This window comes from Schistocerca piceifrons, chromosome 5 (genome assembly GCF_021461385.2).
Source record: "Schistocerca piceifrons isolate TAMUIC-IGC-003096 chromosome 5, iqSchPice1.1, whole genome shotgun sequence".
Lineage (NCBI taxonomy): Eukaryota > Metazoa > Arthropoda > Insecta > Orthoptera > Acrididae > Schistocerca > Schistocerca piceifrons.
The window spans coordinates 508,196,890-508,221,496 of NC_060142.1; the positions used below are offsets into that span (position 1 = coordinate 508,196,890).

The 24,607-nt window shown below is 39.9% G+C and overlaps 1 protein-coding gene across 1 annotated transcript in view; it reads right to left on the reverse strand.

Annotated features, from left to right (window-relative positions):
* LOC124798500 (solute carrier family 12 member 6) overlaps window positions 1-24,607 on the reverse strand; it is a 427,524-nt gene that overhangs the window by 133,660 nt on the left and 269,257 nt on the right. The window contains exons 8-10 of the mRNA XM_047261938.1: window positions 18,692-18,853; window positions 14,793-14,949; window positions 7,292-7,430 (exon numbers count right to left, since the gene is read on the reverse strand). Of these exons, the coding sequence (XP_047117894.1) occupies window positions 7,292-7,430; window positions 14,793-14,949; window positions 18,692-18,853 (458 nt within the window). The remainder of the gene's footprint in view (window positions 1-7,291; window positions 7,431-14,792; window positions 14,950-18,691; window positions 18,854-24,607) is intronic.

A 24,607-nucleotide genomic window follows, 5' to 3' on the forward strand; every position in this document is an offset into this window, starting at 1 on the left:
TGGAAAATATTTTTGGCCTCAATGCATACAGAGCATTTGGGTCTTCTATCTAATATTAGGTCCAAATAATTCATAATGCTGTCCCACGTGCACAGGTGGATACTCCATTGTTTTCTCCAAGTATGGGAGAGGCTTCTACTTTTCTCAGCCACAATGCATTGAAGGAGGTACTAATGCCAATATTTTTCGAAGCCCAACCAATGCCTTTAGCCTTGTGGGATAAAGTTAAAGTAGAATTGGATCACTTAGAGAAGTTACATATGCTGTCCCAGATTCCTTATAGCAGATGGGTATCACCTTCAGTCATTGTTCACAAACAATCTGGAGCATTTTGGCTATGTGGGGACTTTAAAAATATGGTAAACATTCAGTTGGACTCATGCCTCTGACAAATAATTTTCAAAACTGGCGTGAGAGTAACTAAGAATGATCTTTTGGAAGCTTCTTTTCGAATTCATTTAGATAAGTCTTCAAAAGTCAGTTTGTTATTGGATACTGCTAGCACACCAGCAATCTTAAAGAAATTTATAGAACCAACTGTTACCAACATTTCACACTGCATCATTTATATAGGTGACATAGCAGTTACCGGAGAAACTCAAGAGGAGCACATACTGAATTTGCATATAGTATTTTCAGTCCTTTTGAAGGCCAGGTTAAAGTGTAACCTGTCAAAATTCTCCTTCTTTCAGCCTTTTATTACGTATACAAGCTACACCCTTCAACCGGGAAGCACTAATCTGATGTCAAGCAATGTGGCAGCCATTTCTCGTATTTCAGTACCAATAACATAAATGATCTGCCAGTTTTTATGGGCAAAGTAACATATTATGCCCGATTTAAGCCAAACTGAGACAATAGCCAGTCCACTGAGACAACTGCAGAGAAATGGAATCCTTTCCTAGCAATCTATGGGCTGTCAGCAGTATTTCTTAAGCAGAAGCAATGACCTCAAAGTGCTCCAAGTACAGCTTTGATAATACAATGAGAAATAAAGTAAAGAAAAGAAATGGTTTTTATCTTCAGTACCTTATTTTTTTACGAGGCCTGTTGTCTGTAGCATTACTGTTTTTAACCATCACTATCATCCTCACAGCACAGCTGTGAAATTTATATCTTTGCTGTCACAAATATTTGAATACTTCCTCCAAATATGTTGTGATTTCTGAGGTTGTAGTCACAATGAGACCTGAGATCACAGCAGTTTTTTTTGCTGAATATATGTCTGATATCACTTCTGTGCTGACGTGAGAATGTTACAATGTTTCTTGCTTTCAAACATATCGTTGGCCCACTCTTCTCTTGCTGGCTGCATAGAACCAGCTGCTAACACACCTCCTTTCATTTCCATCATACCTCATGGTGTTCACCATGTTGACAACATTGCTACAAGAAATTGTTAAGCACAGACTTGATCTGTCTCTTGCAGAAATTTATCCTACTGCTGTGTATCTGTCCAATTTTAAAGTCAGTTCAAATGGATTCGGGCAAATTGCAGTTTAAATGTGGTAAACCTTCATAAAAAGCCAAAGTACGCAGTATAGATTCCTGTGGTTGGCAGCATGATGAAATATGCTTCCTGCTCACCACTCGCTTTCGCACACTCATCCTAGATCTCTGCCAAGCTGGTATCATTGTTCTCCCTCCAACTTTTCCATAGTGCTGTGCTTAGGCAACTGTGGAGCTTAGACAGCAATATCTTCCGTGACACAGGTCATATGTAAAAATGCCAACTAACAGTTAAATAAAAGATTGCAATCATGATTCAGTCCAGTTCTCACACATTCACTCATCCCACAATCTAGTGACATCTGTTGGTACTATCTCCATGAAGGGACTTGCCACTATAATTTATTCTCGGATAACAATTACAGTCAGTTTGATGTGATTTATTTCACATTTTCTGCATTAATTTTCTTTCTTGCTTCATACAAATTCCACCATCTTATTCTAAAGCTGATTAAAAGGTGGGAACATTTTTATCCGGTACTGTAACTTATGAACCTAACAGGGATCTAATTTCTCACTTGCAACTCACTTGATAAGTCATTACAGTCTCTCGTAACCAAATAAAATATTGACCTGTGTTCTGAATCAAGAAATATTTTTTGAAGGACAACATTTGCGTCTTTTAATATTACCTTTACTTAAAAAGCACCATACATGTTTGTTCACAGTATCCACATCTGTATGAGAATCTTTATTGCAATCATGTTCAAACACAACAAAGTTGAAAGGATGATAGAATTGAATACTGTGCCTCTTGTGCATCACAACACTGTCAGATTTTAAGCAGAGCAATAAACTATTGTAGTGACTAGTTCACAGTTTCCCGACCTTGTGGTTTTTGACTGATGATTTTTGGAAAATACATCATCTTTAACTTGTGTAAATATGATATTGCAACTCCTGCATCAGTCTCACTGGGAGATTTCCATAATGAAGAACCTTGCCCAGTGGTATGTGTATTGGCAACAAGTAAATGAGGATATTGCACAAGCAGCTGAAAAATGTCATATTTGTCAGCCACAGCAACCACCACCATATTAAACCTACTAGTTGCAGCCAATGCCTACCCAGCTGTGGAATCAGGTACATGCCAAATTTGTGAGCCCATTCCATGGAGTCATGATAGATTCTGATGGATGTGTATTCTCATTTTCCGTACATGATAAAACTGCAACAGACTATGACAGAAAATACCAGTAATGCCTTTGCAACTGTTTTTTTGTACTGAAGGAGACCTGCAAATCCATGGTAAATATATGGTATGCTGTTTACTTCTGCAGGTTTTCAGTGGTTTTGCGACTGGAATGGAACTGATCATGTTACCACAACTCTGTTTCACACTGCATCTAATCACATGGCAGAACATTTTGTGAGAATGTGGAAAAAATCTTGACATCCACTCCTATTGTTTCTGTTCTGGATCTCCCTTTTAACCTCATAGTGAGCAATATCGTGCAGGTCGATGCCCAGTGGAACTTTTGCATGGACACCCTCATCATTCCTTGCTAGATTTATTGCAGCCGATACCGGTGCAGGAAGATAAAACTACACCTTTTAAGGCGTGCATCCTGTCTGGGCACACATCTTCAGACATACTCCTGGCTGTGTATATGGCTCCACCTCTGCCCAGCAAGGGCATTAGCTGGCCCTGGTGCCCACACATAGAGGCATCCTTTATTAGCATTGGACCCAGCTCCATTTGTGTCATTTGGGGCAAGCTCCACTACCAGATCTGCCATACTGGAAGAGGCAGCCCACTTTGCCCATGCCAAGAATCAGCAAAAACAGATGAAGAGTCTGGCTAAAAGATAACATCTCAAGCAATGGACACCTGGTATTCCCAGTTCTCCACCCACTGTCTTCATTTCTGCTATAGGCCTGGTCCTGGATGGGCATACAGGACCTTCAGTCCATGGCAGGACTGATACAGACCCACAGCCCACTCAGGGACCAGCAGCAAGCTGTGAATCTGACCCACTGTTACTTCCTGCATCTCCAGTGCCAACACAGTAGTGGCTCCTCGACCAACAGCAACATCAGGAGCCACATCCTACTGGTCAAGATAATTCAAGAACACTGTGCTGATTCAATGGGGGGACACAACAATGTATCAGTCTATATAATTATGCATACATCCATAAGGTTGCTAAGTATGACACAGACTGATACATCAGCCAGTGCCAGGTCAGTCATAGATTTAAGGACTGCTGTGGACCATCTCAATCTCACTTGTCTCAGCTCTTGGTTGTATTCTAATGTTCTCCAGTGGGCTTATTTGCAATGTCTTTGTGATACTTTTCTATTTTCTAGACAATGATTATTAGAACTTCTTTATTCCCCTGCCATCAAAATTTGGCTTGGATGCGGAATATCAATTTCCATAATGCATTGCAGTCTCTGTACTGTGTTGAACCATACATTGTGCCTTCTGTGAGTGAACTGATGACGCAGGCATGCACAGAGTGTGGTTCATGTTCCAGTACTTTCCATATAGGCAAACTTGCAGTGCTTGAGTCATTCAGCAACTCTCTGGAGTACCAGGAGGTACCCACTTCCAGAAGTTTTTGTTTCCAATTAACATATTTACCTGATTATAAGATAAAGTTTTTTTCCAAATTTGTCCTTCAAAAAAGACAGGGTTGTCTTATATTCACAGACTATAACTACTATTGCTCACATCAGCTTTTACATTGTGTAACAGATTAAAATAGGGGTTGTCTTAGATTTACAGATAAAGCTCTGGCAACTGAGCTCATGTGAAGATTTACTTTGAAGAACTTCAAAAGGTTGTGTAATGTCAAAAAACTGCTGACACAAGCATTCATACTCCTGCCGTGGTGCAATCACAGGCAATGTCTAATTAGACTGTAATTTGTTCTAATGGAGTATTACTTAATCTGTTTGATTCTTTTCTTCCTAAGGATTTGGTTTTTTAAATTTAAATCAGTGTGGGACTGCCACAGCTAACTGTTGTTTGTCCGCCACAAACATAAGAGTGACTTGCTGCTGCAGCATGCCATGCAGGCCAAAGATGTTGGGAGGATAAGCTCCACGATGCTGCATCAAAGAGCTTTTTCTGCAGAAGACAGTAACAGTCTCGATAGGTGCCAGTGGCATACTTACATGTTTCATATAGCAATGGTGTTGACGCTTGCTGTGACGGTATGATGGGAACAAAAGGTGGTGTATCAGCTGCTGGTTCTACACTGCCAATGAGGCCAGGGTTTAGAATTATGAAATGAAGTAAAATATTGTCACATTCTCGTGTCACTACAGAAGCAAAATCTGCTGTATGTTCAGAAAAATGGCAGTGTCTTCAGGTCTCACCATGACCAGAAACTTGGAAATCAGGTCATACTAGGACGAAAACAGATAAATATTTGACAACCAAGATCATAAATCTCATTGCTGTCCCTTTACAGAAATACGAGGGTAGTTTGAAAAGTTCTCAGAATGGAATAGAAAAAAAGTACTTACATCACTGATTTTTTAAAATATTTTTTAGTGTAGTCTTCTTGTAGATTAATGCACTTGGTCCAATGATGTTCCAGTGCCTTGATCCCATCTCGAAAATAAGTTTCCTCCAGGCCTGCAATATCTTCATCCACCAAGAAAAAGTTTCAGTTTTGGGAAGAGATGGACATCTAATGGAGCCATATCAGGTGAATAAGGTGGATGTGGCAACAATTCATACCTTAGTTCGTGTAATTTTGCCATGGCGATGGCACATGTGTGCGGTCGCACATTGTCTTGATGGAAGATGGCTTTCTTCCTTGCTAAACCTGGCCTTTTTTCGCATATCTTTTGTTGCAATTTGTCCAAGAGGTTAGCATAGTATTCTCCAGTAATTGTTTTGCCAGTGGGGAGATAATCTACAAACAGAAATCCCTTCGCATCCCAGAACAATGATTCCATGACCTTTCATACCGAAGGAATTGTCTTTGCTTTCTTTGGTGGCAGAGAATCAGCAAATTTCCACTGCTTTCACTGTTGTTTTGTCTCTGAGGTACAGTAGTGCACCCCAGTTTCACCTATGGTCACAAACTGGCACAAAAAATCTTGTTTGTTTCTCCTAAAATGGGCTAAACATTCTTCCGATATGTCCATTCTCATGAATTTTTGATCCAATGTCAAGAGTCACAGCACCCATCTTACAGACAATTTTTTCATTTCTAATTCTTCAGTTAAAATGTGATATACCATTTCAGATGACGTCTGGCAAGCATGAGCAATTTCACGCACTTTCAATCGGCGATCCTCCATTACCATTTTGTGCACATTTGCAATGATTTCTGGAGTAGTGACACATCTTGGTTGACCACTGCGCCAATCATCATCTAAGCTCTCCTGACCAAATTTACATTCATTTGTCCACTTGGCAACAGTTGAATATGAAGGAGCAGAGCCCCCAGTGTATTCTGGAATTTGGCATGAATGTCCTTTGCTTTCATACCTTTCTTTACGAAGCCTTAATCACTGCTTGAATCTCGATTTTTTTCCATCTTCGCAAATCACTATGCAGGAGCAACAACAAAGCCACATCACTGTCAGAGCCCTATTTTAACAGCATTGACGTGGCATGTGTTTACTGGCAAGAGTCCAATGAACATCATATGGACAACTCGTTGCGCTAGCTCTGACCTCCTGTGGTGATTCCGAGAACTTTTCAAACCACCCTCGCATATTGCCTCTTTTCTGGTCCTCAATGGTTAGATAAAACTGTCATCCCACATGACAGCAGCTACAATGACAATGATGATGATGATAAAAAATAGTAATAACACAGATAACTGACAGGCAGTAAGCAAAGAAGGAAGCGAAGACAAAAATTAATGCAAAAATTTTTTTTGTTTATTTTGTTTCTCCTTGTATTATCAAAATGCAGACAATCAATGAATTTCACAAGTTCAGAATAGGTTTTGTAAGTTTGCTTAATCAGAATACATTAAAAATAAAAGTTTCTTACAGAACCTCTATGAAAAAGGGGGCCGGGGTCATGTTGTATTCAGGGTTGTCTTATATTCAGGGTAGTCTTATACTTAGGTATACACAGTATCTTGTATGATTTATTTGGGGGTTAATAAATCATGTCTTGTTGAGGAACATTTGACATTAGCATTTCAGTTCTTTTGTAAATGTGTATTATGTATATGATTATGGAAGTCAGTGTCTTGGTCACAAGTTACTTTATTAAAATTGATAACATGTTTAGCTTTGCAAATGTAATCAGATCTAAAAATGAGAAAATATAAATAAAAACATGTCACTAGATTTATAAAACAAGGAAATGGACATAAAATGAACAAAGTGAACAAGTAACCTAAATATTACAGTAGCGACATGTAAGTGCATAGTCAGTATATCAGCACAAATGACACTAGTAAAATACCAGTTGCAGGCAACTGAAAATGTATGCACAAAATACTGAAAAAATTGATGTATATAAGTATTTTTGTTCTTCTGACTTGTTCCACATTCTTGAGGACTTCCTCACAAGGGGTCTAAGGAACGAGCACTGTTATCTATTTAGAAATAATCTATACAGTAAGTATAGCAGGGAAAACAGCTTGTTAGAAGTCTGGAGCACATTGATAATTACTTCTATCAGAATTTTTAGCTTGCAACATTTTGGAATAGCTTATGTCACTCAGCCAAAAACTCGCAACTTTTATTCCTTTAATTGCCTGTTCCACATAGATGTTTACATGTGTGTTGCATTGATGCTGTAATGACACAGAATCTCATGCTGTTTATTTCAGCAAAATAAACATGATCAACAAACCTGAAGCAATCTGGGTGCACCTGTAAGGCTCTGCAAACCAGCTCCCAGAGTTGACAGAAATGATCCAATTAAGATGACCCACTGATTAGGCCAGGCAATATTTGCCACTACAAGTTTTCCTCCAATACTTTGCCCAAACCTAGAAAAAAGGATAGATTTTGAGTTACAACTAAACTAATGTTTATAATAAATTCTACTTTAAACATCATAGCATATGTGAAAATATGGTACTTACAAAGAATACACTACAATCAAACTTCACATCACATTACTCTACTTTGAATCAAAATAGTCTTGAACTGATTTCTGTCTCAGTGAGGTAGCTTGTATTTCAGATATCACGCTATGAATTTTATGTGTCACCAATTTAACAGAAACAGGAACAATTTCGGGCTGTTCCAGATAGTCCAATAACCATTCAGCCCATATAAGTGCTGATACACGACTGACTACAGTTTCTGGAATTAGAAGAATGTTTTCTTTTTAGTCACTATCATTTACCTACTCATCTGGTTTCATAACCTGGAGTACTGTTCAAAACAGCAGTTAACATTGCTCAAGAGCAGTCTTCTTCATCATCCAGATTACTGATTTTGTCAATTTTAGGATTGATGTTTTTCCATGGCTTAGATATGATTAATCATTTTTATCTTACACCATGCATTCAACACTTTACAAATTGTGCCCAGAACAGGTAACTGATTCCAAAATGTTTGAAGATGGTTGCCCTCATCAGTAAGCTTTAGTAGCAGACTTCCTCTATAAATTTTCTTCCTATCAGCAAATATGCCCTTATCTATTTGCTGTATTTGGGCTGTTACACTAGGGGGTTAAATATTTTACAAATGTCATCCCGTTATCCAATTTCAGAACATTTTCATTTGGCTACAATCGTGCGTTGTCAAGTAACAATAAAGCCTTTGCAGGTAGACCCTTGAACACTAAAGGTTCTCGTACTCATGGAACAAAGTAATTATGGAATCATAACTGACATTGTACAGTCCATCCATGATCACTTCTGTGAAAATAATGGACAGGTAAATTATGCATTTCTTTTCTTTTGAAACAGCATGCCTTTTATCTTTACATATTACATCAGGCTTAACTTTCTTGTTACTCTCACTTAACTTTTTTTCTTGGATTGCAGTCTCCCAGATACCATGATGCTGTATAAAACTTGTTAACCAGCTAGAAAATGCATTAAAATATCCTTCAATTCCCAAGGTTTTGAAGAATCTTTGGGTCTGTTTCACACACACTGGAACAGGTACTTGTGTGTCCTCAAATATTTTCTATTGAAACCATTCCAACATGGCTTTATCTTTCTACTGTATCATTAATACAACACATTTATGCTTTTCTTTTGCAAACAATTACAGTCCAGCACTTGCAGTGTTCGAGCAGCACATTGTTAACTACACTCTGGTCGTTAACATGAGATTATTGCTCATCTGCAACGACTCCCAGGTTAAAGAAAAACAAACTGCAGATAATCTGCAAAGAAGATAATCCACCTAAGGATAATCAAGAATTTACTGTATATGAAATTTTCTGTTCTTGTTCTGGCTGACTTGATTGTTTGTTGTAATGCACTTACTTCATACAATGCTTTAGGAAATAAGATAAATAATTTACAAGATATCCTACATTTAACAATACAAGGCAATAGTGTGAAACAGTAGATACAATCATTTTTACAATGACTTATTTTTAAGTATCAGTGCTGTAGGAAAATTTTTGTAGAATGTAAATACTTTAGGATTGTTGGAGACCACTCATTCAGAAGCAGACATGAGTTGTTGATAGGCACACAAAAAGGAAGGAAAATTTGGTAGCTTTCAGAGTTATCCTTTGAGGAGCTAGAGTACATAAACACACGCACACACTCTCACAGACATGTACACATATGTCTTTGTCCTTACCTGGCACCTGGTAGACTGACAATGCCAATGTTATTTTGCAGCAGGTAAGCTGGATGCGGTGGGTGTAGTTTTAGGTGGGATAGGGAGAGGGAGGCAGGGAGAGAGACTAAGGGTGGGTGGCTAATGGCTTCAAGGGAGGCCAGTTGGCCAGTTAGGAACGCTGGGGTGGAGCGGGCATGGGGGGTGGGGAGGAGGGGGGGGGGGGGTGCAGGTATAGGTATGGCAGCCAATGTGAAGAAACACACAATGTAGGCAATGTGGTGAAGTGAATTGGGAGGGGGTGACAGAATGAAGGAAGCAAAAATGTTGGGCAGAGGGTTCAGGGCCAGTCAGTTTCCTGAGGTCAGGATGATTATGGAAGCGAAGCATGTGTTGTAAGGATAACTCCCATCTGTGTAGTTCAGAGAAGCTGGTGTTTGAGGGAAGGATCCAGATGGCTCGGGCTGTGAAGCAGCCACTGAAACTGAGCATGTTGTGTTCAGCTACATGTTGTGCCATCAGGTGGTCAACTCTGTTCTTGACAACAGCCTAGCAGTGGCCATTCATGCTGGTGGACAGCTGACTGATAGTTATACCAACGTAAGAGGCTGTGAAATGTTTGCAGTGGAGTTGGTATATGATATGGCTACTTTCACAGGTGGCCCAGTCTATGATGGAGTAGAATAAGCCTGTGATAGAACCAGAGCAGGAGGTACTGGGTAGTGGATTGGGCAGGTCTTGCACCTCGATCTGCCACAGACATATGATCCCTGTGGGGAGGGGTTGGGAGTGGGAGCTGCATAGACATGGACTAGGGTGTTGTGTAGGTTGGATCACCAATGGAACACCACTTTAGGAGGAGTGGGAAGATTCTCTGATAGTGTGTGCCTCATTTCAGGTAAGTATGAGAGAAAATCGAACCCCTGGCAAAGATATGGTTCAGCCACTCCTATCCAGTTAGTATTGGGTGGCAAGGGGGCACTCCTTCATAGCTGATTATTGGGGGTGGTGGGTCAATTGAGGGTGTGTGAGGATATGACATGGGGAATCTGTTTGTTGACTATGCTGGAGGGAAAGTAAGGTGTGACTTGTCAGTGAAGGCCTTTGTGAGGCCTTCTTCAGCATTCTGTGCAAGGCAGTTCTTGTCACTGCAGATACATTGTCCGCAGGTGGCTAGGCTGTGCAGGAGCGATTTTTTGGTGTGAAATGTATGGCAGCTGTCGAAATGGAGGTACTGTTGGTGGTTAGCAGGTTTAATGTGGACAGGCGTGTGGCAAACTGGCCTCCATCAGAGCCACCAGCTACCCACCACCAGTCCCTCTCCTTGCCCTACATGCTGAATGGAGCTTCCAACTGTACCATTCAGGAAAGGTGGTGTTGGTTGGAAGGATCCTGGTGACAGGCTGTGAAGCTATTATTAAAGTGAAGCACATCTATTAAGTAGAATGTTCAGCAACTTGGTGGTCCAGCTGTATTTTGCCCACAGTCTGATGGAGGCCAATTATGCAGAGACAGCTTGTTAGTTGTCATACCTATATGAAATGCAGCATAGTGATTGCAGCTTAGTTGGCAGATCACATGGCAGCTTTCACAGGTGGCTCTGTCTTTGACGGAGTAGAAGATGCCTTTGACAGGACTGGAGTAGGTGGTAGTAGGAGGATATAATGGACATGTCTTGCATCTAAGTCTACTGCAGGGCTATGGGCCATGAGGCAAAGAATTGGGAGCAGAAGTGGAGTAGTGGCAGACAAAGACACTTTCTAAGTTGGGTAGGTGGCAGAATATGACTGTGGGAGGGATGGAGAGGATAATATGGAGGACATATCTCATTTCAGGGCAGAATGAGAGGTAGTTGAAACCCTAGCAGAGAATGTGATTCAGTTACTGCAGTCCTGGGTGGTACTAACTCACAAGAGGAGTGCTTGTTTGTGGAAGAACAGTGAGCTTGTGCAGGATGGTTGGTGAGACAAGGGATGGGAGTACTGTTTCTGGACAAGGGCAGGGTGGTACTTTCAGCCTGTTAATGCCTCAGTGAGGCTTTTGGCATATTTGGAGAGGAACTCCTCATCACTACAGGTGAGATGACCGCAGTTGGCTAGGCTGTATGGAAGGTGATTCTTGGTGTGAAAAGGGTCAAGCTGTCAACATGGAGGTATTTCTGGTGGTTGATAGGTATCCTTGAGGTGGAGGCTGACATTAAGGAAGGTGGCTTGTTGGTCTAAGGACGATGAAGTGCAGCAAATGGGGGAGAAGTCATTGAGGTTCTGGAGGAATCAAGATGTCATCAGTGAATCTGAAATCCAGAGAGGGCTTTGAGATTCTGGGTGGTTAGGAAGAATTTCTCTAGGAATAGGTTGGTGTCATGTGGGTGCCCCTTTCTGTGACACAGTTCTGTTTATAGGTGAGGACTTCAAAGGAGAAATGTGTGTGGGTGAGGATACAGTTGGTCATGGGGACCAGGAAAGAGGCTGTAATTTTGAAATCAGTCAAGCACTTGGAAAGGTAGTGTTCAATAGCAGTAAGGTCAGGCGCATTATGAATGGTAGTATAGTGGAGGTTGCATCAATAGTGACTACCTGGGTGCCAAGTGGTAAAGGTGTGAGAACTGTGGAGAGTCAGTGGAGGAAATGGATGGTGTCTTTTACCAGCCACAATGGATCATCCTGGGTGGTTGACCCACAGCTCCCTCATAGCCACCAAACCATGCCTTGCAGACCTGGTGCATTTAACACAACCTCTCACTCACCATACACAATCCATAACTTACTCAAAACACAGTCATGAACCTGTCCTCCAAGTATCAATCTTGTCTGAAGGTCTTATCTTTTGCTCCACTCTGAAACTCAATCACTATGGACTTGTTACAGCCTTTCTCTCTTAGTCTTGATCCACATACCAAAACATTTCCCCCCATCCAAGCCTGCCAATGAGGCTCAATCCAAAACCAATACTGAATCTTGCTTGTCTCAGCTTACTCCTCCATCCAACTGTCATTCACCCCCACTGCCCGCAAATAAATTGATGTTAACTTTCCAGAATTTCCTAACCTTGAACCTTGCCTGACCATCATTCCCCAAATCACGTAATGTGGAAACCAACCTTACATCTGCAGAAAGAACTACAATACACCACCTAAAAACTGATCCTGAACTTATAAGCCTACCTGTCGACTAAGGCTTCACCACTGTGGCTACGAACCATGAGGATTACTTGGCAGAGCGACTGCATCAGCTGTAAGATATATCTACCTACAAACCCTTCCACAGTGACCCATTCTAGAAATCCAGCAGGAGTTTTAGTTCCTCCTCAAATACTTAGGCTCATCCCAGAACCTCTTCCATGAATCTGTCTTCTCATCCACACCATTCCCTACACTTCTAAATTCTAAAAGCTTCCTAACAGTTATAAACCCAACCACCAAGGATGACCCACTGCAACTGGTTAGTGCGCCCCCTCCACCAGAAAGAATATCTACTCTCATGGACAAAAAACAGCTTCAGCTGGTTACGTGTAACCTACCCTCCTACATAAAAGGCACTACCCATTTCCTCCAGCAACCCTCCAAAGTTTTTGCTCCTTTACCACCTGCAACCTGCTAGTCACTGTCAATACCACCACTCCCACACTGCCTCAAATTACTCAGTTATGATCTTGTCCAAGGTTATTTGCTACCTCTCCCACACTGCCTCAAATTACTCAGTTATGTATCTTGTCCAAGATTATTTGCTAACAGCGACAACAAAGCCTAGAGAATAACCAGGATTTCCAGTAGGGGCAGAGCTCGGCATGTACTAGGCTGTGCTGTTTTAACAGTAATACACACTGAAGCATTACTTAGTCGCTGCCAGAAATGATCATCATTCTTCCTGTTCTGCTGAACCCACCAATACACATCTTTAGTGTGTATATTGCCCCAGCGAACACTGGGCCATTCAGTCATCTCAGTACATAAATTATATTTTAATACTATTTTGTTTGTAATTAAAACAAACATGTTTGCTGGAGACACTATGTGGTGTTTCTTTGGTAAGAGTTCATGTACCAGGTGTACTGGTATGAAATGAGCGTTAAGATACATTTGTATCGATAGGGAACATTTGTTGTGAACGAGCCTTAATTTTTTTTGTTTGGTTGGTACGACATCTGTCAAAGATATTTAGTATACATCAAGTCATGGAACAAACAACATCATATGTTTTCATCGTGTTAACAATGTCGAATTTTGTACCAGAAAGTGATGATTTGCAGAAAGCATTAATTTTTTGTTTTCATTTGAAGAAAAGTGCTGCAGAGTCGCATCGAATGCTTGTCGAGGCATATGGTGATCATGCTCTATTGGAAGCAACATGCATTAGATGGTTTCAATGGTTCAGAAGTAATGATTTTGATGTAAGAAATGAAGACCGTGGAAGATCACCAAAAAATTTGAAGAATTGCAAGCAATATTCAATGAAGATGATACTTGAAGTAAGAAGCAAATGGCAACAATGCTAAATGTTGCACACCAAACAATTTCCGACTGTTTGAAAGCTATGGGAAAGATCCAAAAGTGGTGCCACATTAATTGAATGAAAGACAGATGGAAAACCGAAAAACCATTTGTCAAATTTTGCTTCAAGGACATGAAAGAAAGTCAATTTTGCATCGAATTGTTACTGGCAATGAAAAATGGATTTATTTTAAGAATCCTAAATGGGAAAAATCATGGGTTAAACTGGGACAACTATCAACATCGACTGCAAAACCAGATCGATTCAGTAAGAAGACAGTGCTCTGCGTTTGGTGGAATCAGAAAGGTGTGGTGAATCATGAGCTTCTAAAACCCAGTGAAGCTGTGAATACTAATCACTACAGACAACAAATGATCAATATGAACTATTCATTGATTGAGAAAAGACCAGAATGGGCCAGAAGACATGGCAAAGTAATTTTTTTACACGACAATGCACCTGCACACAAAGCAAAACTGGTTCAGGATACAATCAAAACACTTGGCTGGGAGCTGCTACCCCACCTGCTGCATCCACCAGACTTGGCCCCTTCCGACTACCACTTGTTTTCATCAGTTGGACACGCATTGGCTGAGGAACACTTCGATTCCTATGAAGAAGTCGAAAATTGGGTGTCTGATTGGTTTGCTTGAAAAGACGAACATTTCTATTGGCATGGTGTCCACAAATTGCCAGAAAGGTTGTCAAAATGTATAGAAAGCAATGGTCAGTACTTTGAATAAAATGTTTTTACTTTTCAATTAAAAATTAGTGTTTCATTTTCAAAAAAAAAAAAAAAAAAAAAAAAAAACACGCTCATTTCATACTGGTACACCTGGTAAGCATTAAAGCAAAACGAAGCTGAAAATATCTTACAAAATATTACAGAAAAGGCATTTGTTGACTAAGAAGAGATGTCTAGTAGAATTTAAACATAAGAAAATTAAATACATTAACAAACCAAATACCGAATTTTAAAGTGAAGTATAGTTTAATTGAGACATAGCATACTACTGGCATCATAGGCGAAAAAAGGATTTCGCTACTGTGTGTGTGTGTGTGTGTGTGTGTGTGTGTGCATGCAAAGGAAAATTATAATTTGAATATTACTTGTCTCTAAGGAGCAGGTTGTCAACAGTTCCAGCAAACAGCAGTACTGCTGAGAGGTACACTGTAGACGTGGTGAGTATGGCGCATATGGTGCCCACTGGAATTGATTTCTGTGCATCTGCTAGATCACCAGAACGGTTTGATCCAGCCATTATGCCTGTAGATAAGACAGTCATCATCTTTCACCAAAAATAATATCAAAGATACAAATAACTTATTTACCTATGCAAACATGAATCTTGACAACAATGCTTGGAAGCATATCACAGTCAGCTGTTAAGGCAAAACCTATTTGACTAGAAGCTGTAGACATAATGTCATTTACTGTATAATATATTCAGTACTTACTTCTTCTCTTGGTGATGTGGGAGTCAAGAGGCTACCAAAATTAAAAAAAAAAAATTATTTCACCAATGCATTATACTAAAAAATATGTGAATTCAAACTGAGAAGAATATTTCATCTCATCTAGAAAGTAATAGATTCTCATTCATCTTGTGCGCTGTGTGTTATCTAATTTTATTCACAATTTTTAATTCTCTAAGTACCACAGGTGATCTTGGCATCAGTTACCAAGCAAAATGCAACAGAATGAAAATATTCTTTGGTTGATGTCCAAGTTGTCATAGATACAAATAATTTATTTACCTATGAAAAACATGAAGCCTGACTGCAAAGGTTGGTAGCAAATATTATTCACAGTCACTTGTTATAGGTCAATGACAACTAACCGACACTTAATGCAAATACAAGAAATTACATTAACATTTGAAAGAAATGAACCTATTGTTGTGTGGTAAAAGAAAACAAGAGGAGAAATTGCAGTTAACTATGTACTTTCCCAGAGACTTACTTTAGCTATTTTGCTCTTGGAGTTATCTCAAAAGTTTGCATCCAAGAATGGAACAATTTAGGTATTTACAATCCCTTGTAATTTACATATTTAAGGTAATGTAAAATTTCATTTAAAAGGAATTTTTATTTTACAAGCATGGACTAGTCGAGTCACACTTCTCAACAGACTGCCAATTCACAATAAGAGACTCCAATTCACAATAAGAAGGCTAAAGTTGAAACAAAAAAGTTAAGATTTATCAAAACACTTTTCAGAGATTAAGACAAATTGTTGACTTACATTAACAATAATTCGTTGGTTTCACAGAGTTCAACACACAACTAACTTTAACAGCACAATGACTCTTTTTAACTGAAATGGAGGAAACTTAGGAAGTTAAAGAATAACTAGCTGATATTAAACTAATCTTATATGGGAGAAGCCAAATTGTTACAATTTACTTGTTACGGGAAACCAGGAGTCTGAGGGTGTTGTCTCATGCTGTCCTTTTTAACCTATTTTTATTTTTCATTCACACACACTGGTGTTGACAAAAGATGTGTACAGCAAAATTTAATAGGTATATCTGATCAGTCATTTAGGTTTGTTGTATTAAGGGCCTGGGTCTCCATGAATTTATTATAACACTGCCTTGTGTTAATGTCTTTAATGTATGGTGTAATTGGTAGTCTGGATGAGGTACTTAGCTGAACCCAGACAATTTATAAGACAGGCAGTGCTGCTGTGAAACAAGGGCAAGCCAAGATAACCACCACTTGCTGGATCTTGGTGCCTCAAGCTGACGAAAAATGCCAGCACCCGCCCCCCCCAACTCTATTGTATTTCCAGAATGCGGGATACAGATTCAATACATGTTGTTGGGATTGAGTGAAAACAAGCACTTGCATACAGAAAGTACTTTTATAAGGGAAAGGATGTGAGAGATTTTCACGTATCAGAGAAAATGGAATCTGCCAACAAAAGAATGCCTTCTGAAAAACTAGCCTTGATGAAACACATATAGACACAGCTTGGAGGTTGCTCAATACTTTGTATCTGAGAACAATGGGCAACAGTTATTCATATCCGGAAGCTGCCATCTTGTTTCAACATGGTTGCTGCAGCAACTCTGGAAAAACATGCTTGAGCTGCTATCCAGGATGCTACTTGCTAACTGCCGTAGACAGAGTGAGTTGTCCCACACTCCTGTCAGACGATTGTCGCCTGGTAACAACATGCATATTTACATGTTACAATCTACTTGCCAGCATTCCATTTTGCTCTAAGTAACTAGTACTAAAAGCCCCAGCAAGGAACAAGAGAGATTTTCATTAATATAATGGGCATATTATTATTTATTTACTACTTTAACTGTAGGGATTGGTAGATGTTCACTGTTTGCTAACAGCATTTGTAAAAGGTAACCGAAGTTGGTAGCCATGGCCGAACACCTTCTTGTGAAAATATACAACTGTAATGTAAAATTTACATGCATTCCAGCTGGTGAACCTAATTCCTTTTATTTATTAATTTGTAAATGACACACCTAAGTGCAATTAAATCATAATCTCTATATGTGTGAAAGGCAATGTCCTGACTGACTGTCTCATTATCACCCAGCCCAAGCTGCTGAGAACAGAAACTTGAAATTTAGAGAGGTGTTAATGTTAATCATTTACTGCAGGCCTCATTTAAGAAGGAATTTTTCAAAATTCCAATCCTAAGGGAATTAAAAAAAGGGGATGAAATGTCCCCCCCCCCCCCCCCCCCCCATTATGAAAGCAATTCTGAAGCTAAGTCTATGAAAATTTCAGTTTGGATTCTTCAGTAGCAATTTAAAAAAAAACATTTGTCTCACTGTTTTTGGAAATTAAACCTCGATGGGGACAAAATAGAGGATGAAGGTTTTTATGGAAATATTTCATTACGCAAGCATTTTTTGAAGCTAAACCTATGAAAATTCATATCTGTCTTCTCTGTTAGAAATTTTTTAAAAAAGAACACATTTCACTGTTTTTGGAAATCCAACCCTAAATGGGTTAATAGTTTTATGAAAGTGTTTCATTGTGAAAGCATTCTTAAGCAAAATCTTTAAAAATTGCTGTTTAGATTCTCGGTTAGGAATTACAAAAATATGTGTTTCTCTGTGTTTGGAAATTAAACCCCTAAGGGGGTAAATTGGACCAGACTGAGTCACTAACTTATCATGGCCCAGTCCAAGTCGTTAAGGATAGAAACTTGAAGTTTGGAAAGGGAGAGGATATTATACTGTAGGCATCGCTTATGAAGGGATTGTTCAAAACTCCAGTCCAAAGGGGATGAAATAGGGGATGAAAGCTGTTTGAAAATCTGTCAGTATTGAAGTAATTTTGAAGCTAGAACTATGACAACTACTTGGTTAGAAACAAAAAATATGTTTTTCAGCATTTGAAATTCAGCCACCAACAGCAAAAATAGTGGGGTTATTAAAGAACTACTAAGAATTTTAAAACTAAACCTATGAAAACAGGTATTGGACTTTTCAGTTTTAAAAAAAAGTTTCTGTGTTTTTGGATATTCAACCCCCTCAGGGAGTGTAATAGGGGATGAAAAGTTTTATTAATTATTTCATTATGAAAGCATATTTGAAGCTAACTGTACCAAATTTTGTATTTGTTTTCTCTGCTAGAAACAAAAAACTATATGTTTACTGTTTTTGGAAATTCAGTCCCTAATAGGGTGAAATAGAGGATGAACATTTTAAAGAAAATATTTTGTTGTATTAAAAGTATTTTAAAGCTAAGTCTATGCAAATTGGTATTTCATTCTTCGTTAGATATAAAGAAATCTGTGTTAGTGGATGAAAGTTTCTGTGGAAATATCTCCACAAAAATACAAAGGGAATGATTAACAAAAATCTTGGACTCCAGTTTGTAGTAATATTCATTTCCATTTATGACACATTTGACAGGTCCCATATCATATAAATAATACCCCAGATGATAAAAATATGATACAGAAAATTACTTCTCACATTAATTTGCTTATTGAACCATAGTAAAAAAGTTATAGGAAGGTGACTTACCTGTCACTGATGGGAAGAAGATACCAATTAAAATAGTAAATGAAGTTGTTAAATCAGCATAAACCTGATTGTATGACGGTCTGTCGAGTCTCTCAATCTCATCAGGATCTTTAGATTTTGCAATGAACTGCCCTTCCTCTAAGAAACTGTTGTGAATGTTGTCTGGAGCATGAAAGAAAAACACATTTTTTTGTATTAGACATTAAGAAACAAGTATCAAAACTGACAAAAAAAAAGGCACTGGTACCCAAAATGGGTACCAGTGAAAACCACAGAGTGGCTTTATCTTCAGATATGGGCATATCTTTACTACTGCATGCTGAAAGTATGTTCAGAAAGGGATAACATTTACATATCAGAAAAAAGACCTATGTGTATAGATTAATTTGACACACATCTTGCAAGACAGAGATGTGATCAGAACCAGATAAAATCTGGATGCTGGACAAACAATTTTTGGTGTGATGCACCAGCCAGCCATGGGTGTGTGGCTCCTCTGCCTGGTATATGCACTGGTTTATGTGCAGTGCACTTGGGAAATTGGAGCAGATGAGGAATTTCATAGTCTGAATATATCTTATCTGTACTGGTATCCTCAAGATTGTATGTGCCTCACAGACTGTGAACTCATTTGAAAAGTGGATTTCAGGACACAATCAGGGCACACCACTATACAGTTAATGTTGTCTCACACTTTCAACTAATCAATATAAACTGCAGAGGTTTTGGCATAGGCTTTAATAAAAGAGAAGTCACTTTTTAAATGAAATTTATAGCAGTCTCCAAGTAACACTGCTAAAAATCTAAATTTAACCTGGGACTCTCAAGTACCCAGTATAATAGTTGATCCAATCCCTGGAAGAGAATTGCCATTTGATCTATATCAAGTGGCACTATGTCTGCTTTTCAGATGATTCCAAATGACTTTTTCACTCATGAGTGATTTGTGAATGCCATTTCCATGAGTAGGAACATTAATGACAATAACCTGTATGATTGACATACAATTGAAAATTGCTGCCAGGTGGACAGTGGTAACATCTTTGTCAATAATGGTCGTAATGTTATACAGTAATGTCCAAACATCTTTGCTCCACCATTATGCCTATTAATGGTTAATGTAGCATGCCCAGAGCTTACAGTACCAGAGCAGTGATCACCCGGCCATACCTCAGCTCAACAACTAGAGGATTTACCCATTTTTAGGTAAGAATGTCAGAGGAGTGCTTGCTGTTCGACCTAGGGGATGTGTGATTTTACTGAAGTACCTTCAATAAATCCTGAGATAAGACTTCTTGTTGTTACTGCTTCTATTTATCAATAGCAATAATTCAAGCTTTTTGGTAAGCATTTGGTTTACTGATATTAAAAAATGGACTGTATCTCCAAAATATTTGAGTGTCTTTAACTTCATTTGCAGATAAACTGTTATTTTTCCCTGAGAATACAGATGGTCCTGGCACTTTGCTGTTTCCCTGAGCATATACACAACAGTATTCTTATTCTAATGAAAGCATTAGTAATACCAACACCAAGTCAAATGTTTCCCCAAACAGATATGGTTTCGTCTCTGACTGCCTTTTTACCAAGTATGCCTGTACGGAATGTATGTATTTCAATCACTGACCTATCAGTACCATGTAATAGTTGGTCTTATGACAACCTACCAGGCACTAGCAAAGAAGCACATCCAATATCTGCTACATTCAGCACTAGGATCTTCTGCTTGAAGTGTACGCAAGCTACTGTTTGCACAACATATTATTCTGTTGTTTTGTTTGCTCTGTCAATTGAAAGTCATTTTGTGTTATGGGTTATTTTACAGCTAATAAAGTGAGTTTTGCTAACTCACAAGAAGCTGAAACTCTGAAACTTAGCTGCTCTGCCTCTCATGACCTCATCATACATAGAATGTCAAACCCTAATCTTCCTTACTTCACTGTGAAGACAATGCTCCTGTCTGCATGCTCTAAAGATGAACACATACAGTTGAGTTACTGTGCTCAGTCTCATATTTATATCCCTACTGACTGTTAAGTGGTTTCTCCACTATGCAGTGAAATTTTATTTACTCATATCAATGCACTCCACCCACAATTTTTCATTATCAAACCATTTTTATCACATGTCTCCCTTCCATCACATAACCTTACATTTCCTGTCATTTGCTGGTATCTCTATGCTCCATCTGACATAATGCACACACATTTGAAGGCCAAACGCATTAGCTGTGTGTTGTCATCAACGAGAGTGTGCCATGAAAGAGCAATATTGTGAACTTCCAGAGCCCACCACAGGTGTGTGCCTATTTAAACCCTGCTGCACTACACTCGCGCTTGATTATCATGTTATTACTTCTTGCATACATCTGCCTTGTCTTATTGTGTTCAGCGTATGTTATGGTGATTGCTGTACATGACACGAGTCTAATAAAGTTGTACTACCATTCTTGGTTGTGTTGTGTGTCCAAGTTACAACACAAGTGAAGACAGGTGTGGAATTGTTCTCCATGCGGTTTTCAGTCTCTGGTTGGTCCTCCATTGCATCTACGAGTATGATGTCTGACCGTGCCACTGATGAGTTTCTACACCGGCTGGTTGATCAGCAAAGGGTTCTTACTGAAGTGTTGCAGCATCTCAGTCAACAGCAGGAGGCATTCACCACAGTGCAACACAATCACATCCAGGTATCGCGAACACTTGCCTTTGTTTTGACGACTTTGGTTCCTACTCAACCTATGTCACCTGCTGCATCAATGTCACCTGCTGCATCACCCCTTACACCTCTGGTTTTGCCTGTAACTACCCCGGTCATTTATACCCTCCATTTCTATCTTATGATGAGTCTGTTGAAGAATGGGATGGCTACAAAAAACTGTTGCTGCAGCATTTTCATGCATTTGGATTGACGTATGTTACCTTATTCCATGCTTTCTTTTTGGCTTGATTATTACCTCACCCCTTCCCCTGCAGCATCTCTTCACTCTCTTTTGATAACATGTGCGACCTTCTTTCAAAATACTACTGTAAACAGACATGCCACTGCCACTATAGCTGAGTTCTATCAGTGTTGCAAGGAAACAGAAAATTCCTATAAGTCTTGGGCAGCTGAGCTTCGTGGTTTAAGCCATTGTTGTCACTTTGTCATTGATGTACATAAGGAGTCATATGCTCACCAAATGGTTCATGAGGCAATCATTCGGTTGGGCCCCGATCGTGAGCAGTCATTTCAGTGTGAAAACCCCTCCCTCTCTGACACTCTGATTATTGCCCAATTGTTTGGGTTTTCAAGGGCTGTGGGTACTCAAACTGAATCATGGTTGTGAGGTTGTAGAACTCCATTCTGCATCCACCCCACCATTTGTTGGATCATTCACAGGGGCACAATATGGTGTCAGCAGTCTGTGCAGGAGCAAGACTGCGTGGCAGCCCGCCCAATCTGCTGAGGCAGCCACGGCTGCAGCAGCAGCACAGCAAGCCCGGTAATGAACAACAATGCAAGCACTCCATGCCTGCCTCTTGTCTGTCATGTCTTGTCACTCATGATAGGCCAGACCGTCCTAAGCGGGCGGCCATTTGCCGCCAGTGTAACAGAATGGGCCACACTGCTCCTGTTTGTAATGCAAAATTCCAACTGCCTATTGCAGACACTGACATGGATGTCAGTTGTGTATCGGCAGCCTCTGTTGGATCCAATAAGCTTTTTATTGACATCAAGGTTAATCAGAATGTTTTGCACATGCAAGTTGACACTGGTGCTGCTGTGTCAGTACTCTACTTGCAAACATACATGCACTTGCGTACTCCCCCTTTAGAGGCACTGTCACATACATTAGTCAACTACAATAAACAAAGCATTCCGACATTAGATACTTTCTCGGCCCCATTCACATATAAATCTGTGTTTCGTACTCTGACTTTTCTGGTGGTAAACAATACACGCATCAACAATTTTTTTGCTTTTGATGCCTCTAACCTTTTCGGGTTTATTATTTCTGATAAAGTTAGTCTGATCTCTGTTCAAGTGTATTACCACACACCTTGACTCTTTATGCTCTGAATTTTCCACCATTTTCTGCAGGATTGGGTTGCACCAATAATTTCAAAGCCCACATCAACATGAAACCTTCAGCCAGACCCCATTTCCTCCAGGCTCATCTGGTGCCAGTGGCACTCCGTGACCAAGTCAAGGTGGAGCTTGATTGCCTCATGGCCTCCAGGGTCATCCGGCCAATCTATTCCAGTGATGGGGCTACCCCCTAGTCATTGACAAGAGGCTGTTGGTACGGTTACGCCTTTGCAGCGATTTCAAAGTTTCTGTCAATACTCAGTATATCATTGACACGTATCCCTGACGAACCTTTTGCTAAGCTTGCTGATGGTCAGTATTTTTCCAAGATTGACATCTCCGATGTGTATTGGCAGCTTCCTGTTGATGCTGACTCTCAACAGCTCTTGATCATTAACACACCCTTCAGCTTGTATCAATACTTGCAAGTCACAATTTGGCACGAAGTGCACCCGGTCAATTTTTGAACAGTTTCTCGAACAACTCATGAGGTCTGTGTCTGGCTGTGCCAACTATGATTTTATGGTCATTTAGCTCCTCCACTGCTGAACATTTCAACAACTTACATGCACTCTTTTTGGTGTTACAGACTGCTGGGTTAAAATACAACTTGGATAAATGCCACTTCTTTCAGCCTCCTATTGTTTATCGTGGGTTTGATGACTCTAGGCTGGTTTCAAACTCCTTTGTCAGAATGTCTCTGCCATTGTGGCTCTTCCACATCCTATGTCGGTCAAGGAACTTCAGGTGCTTCTTTTTTCCTTTTTTTCCCCAGATAAGACTGCTTATTATCATCAGTTGTTGCCGGGAGTGGCGTTGGCTACACAAATGTTATATGCCTTGCTGCATAAGAAGACACCTTTCCACTGGTTGCAGGCATGTCAAACTTTGTTTTCCAAACTGCAGTTTATGTTACAATCTGCATCTTGCCTCGTAACCTACCACTGGGTCAACATTTCGTTTTAGCAACAGATGTGTCCCAGCATGAGCTGGGGACAGTGTTAGCTCATAAATATTCTGTGGTTCTGGGCAGCCTACTGCATATGCATTGAAGACACTTAATTCAGCCCAGACTAGATATTCACAAAGACGGAAAGAAACGCTTGCAATTTTTTATATATTAAAGAAGTTTCATGTTTTACTGTATGGTGTAAAATCCCATCTCACCACGGATCATATGCCATTGGTTTCACTGTTTAACCCCCAGCATCAGGCCAGACAAAGCAGTGCACTGCCTTCAACATCGGGCACTGCTCCTCTCTCAGTACACCTATAAGATTCACTTTTGCCCACGGTTAAACACGCGAATGCTGATGTGCCATCTTCCAGCTGATCTAGAGCCAGTTTTTTATTGAGAGGAGTTACTCTGTTTCCCCACTGTTTCCAATCACTAGCGCTCGGGTTCCGCAGGCTGGTTTATCAATCCAATTTTACAGAAAGTGATATACTGCATGCAACATGGCTGGCCTGAGGCGCCTTCATCATCAGCATACAACCCCCTCTGTGACTACTATGTATTTTGGCATCATTTCTCTGCACTGATGGTGTTCTACTACTTGATATGGACTGTTCAGCTCCTTGGATAGTGGTTCCCTTGGCTCCCTTCTTTGGAGATACTGCAACTGCTGTATGCTGATCACTGTGGGGCATCACGAACCAAGGCTTTAGCCTGTTGTCACATTTTTTAGCCTGATTTGGACGGCAACATTGCTAATTTAGTTCAGCATGTCTTCAATTCCCATCGCAGCAAGCTGCTCCACGGGCAATGTTGTATCTGTGCCCGCAACCTTCACAGGCTTGGGACCAACTCCACATCAATTTTGCCAGCCCTTTCCTTAATGCATAATG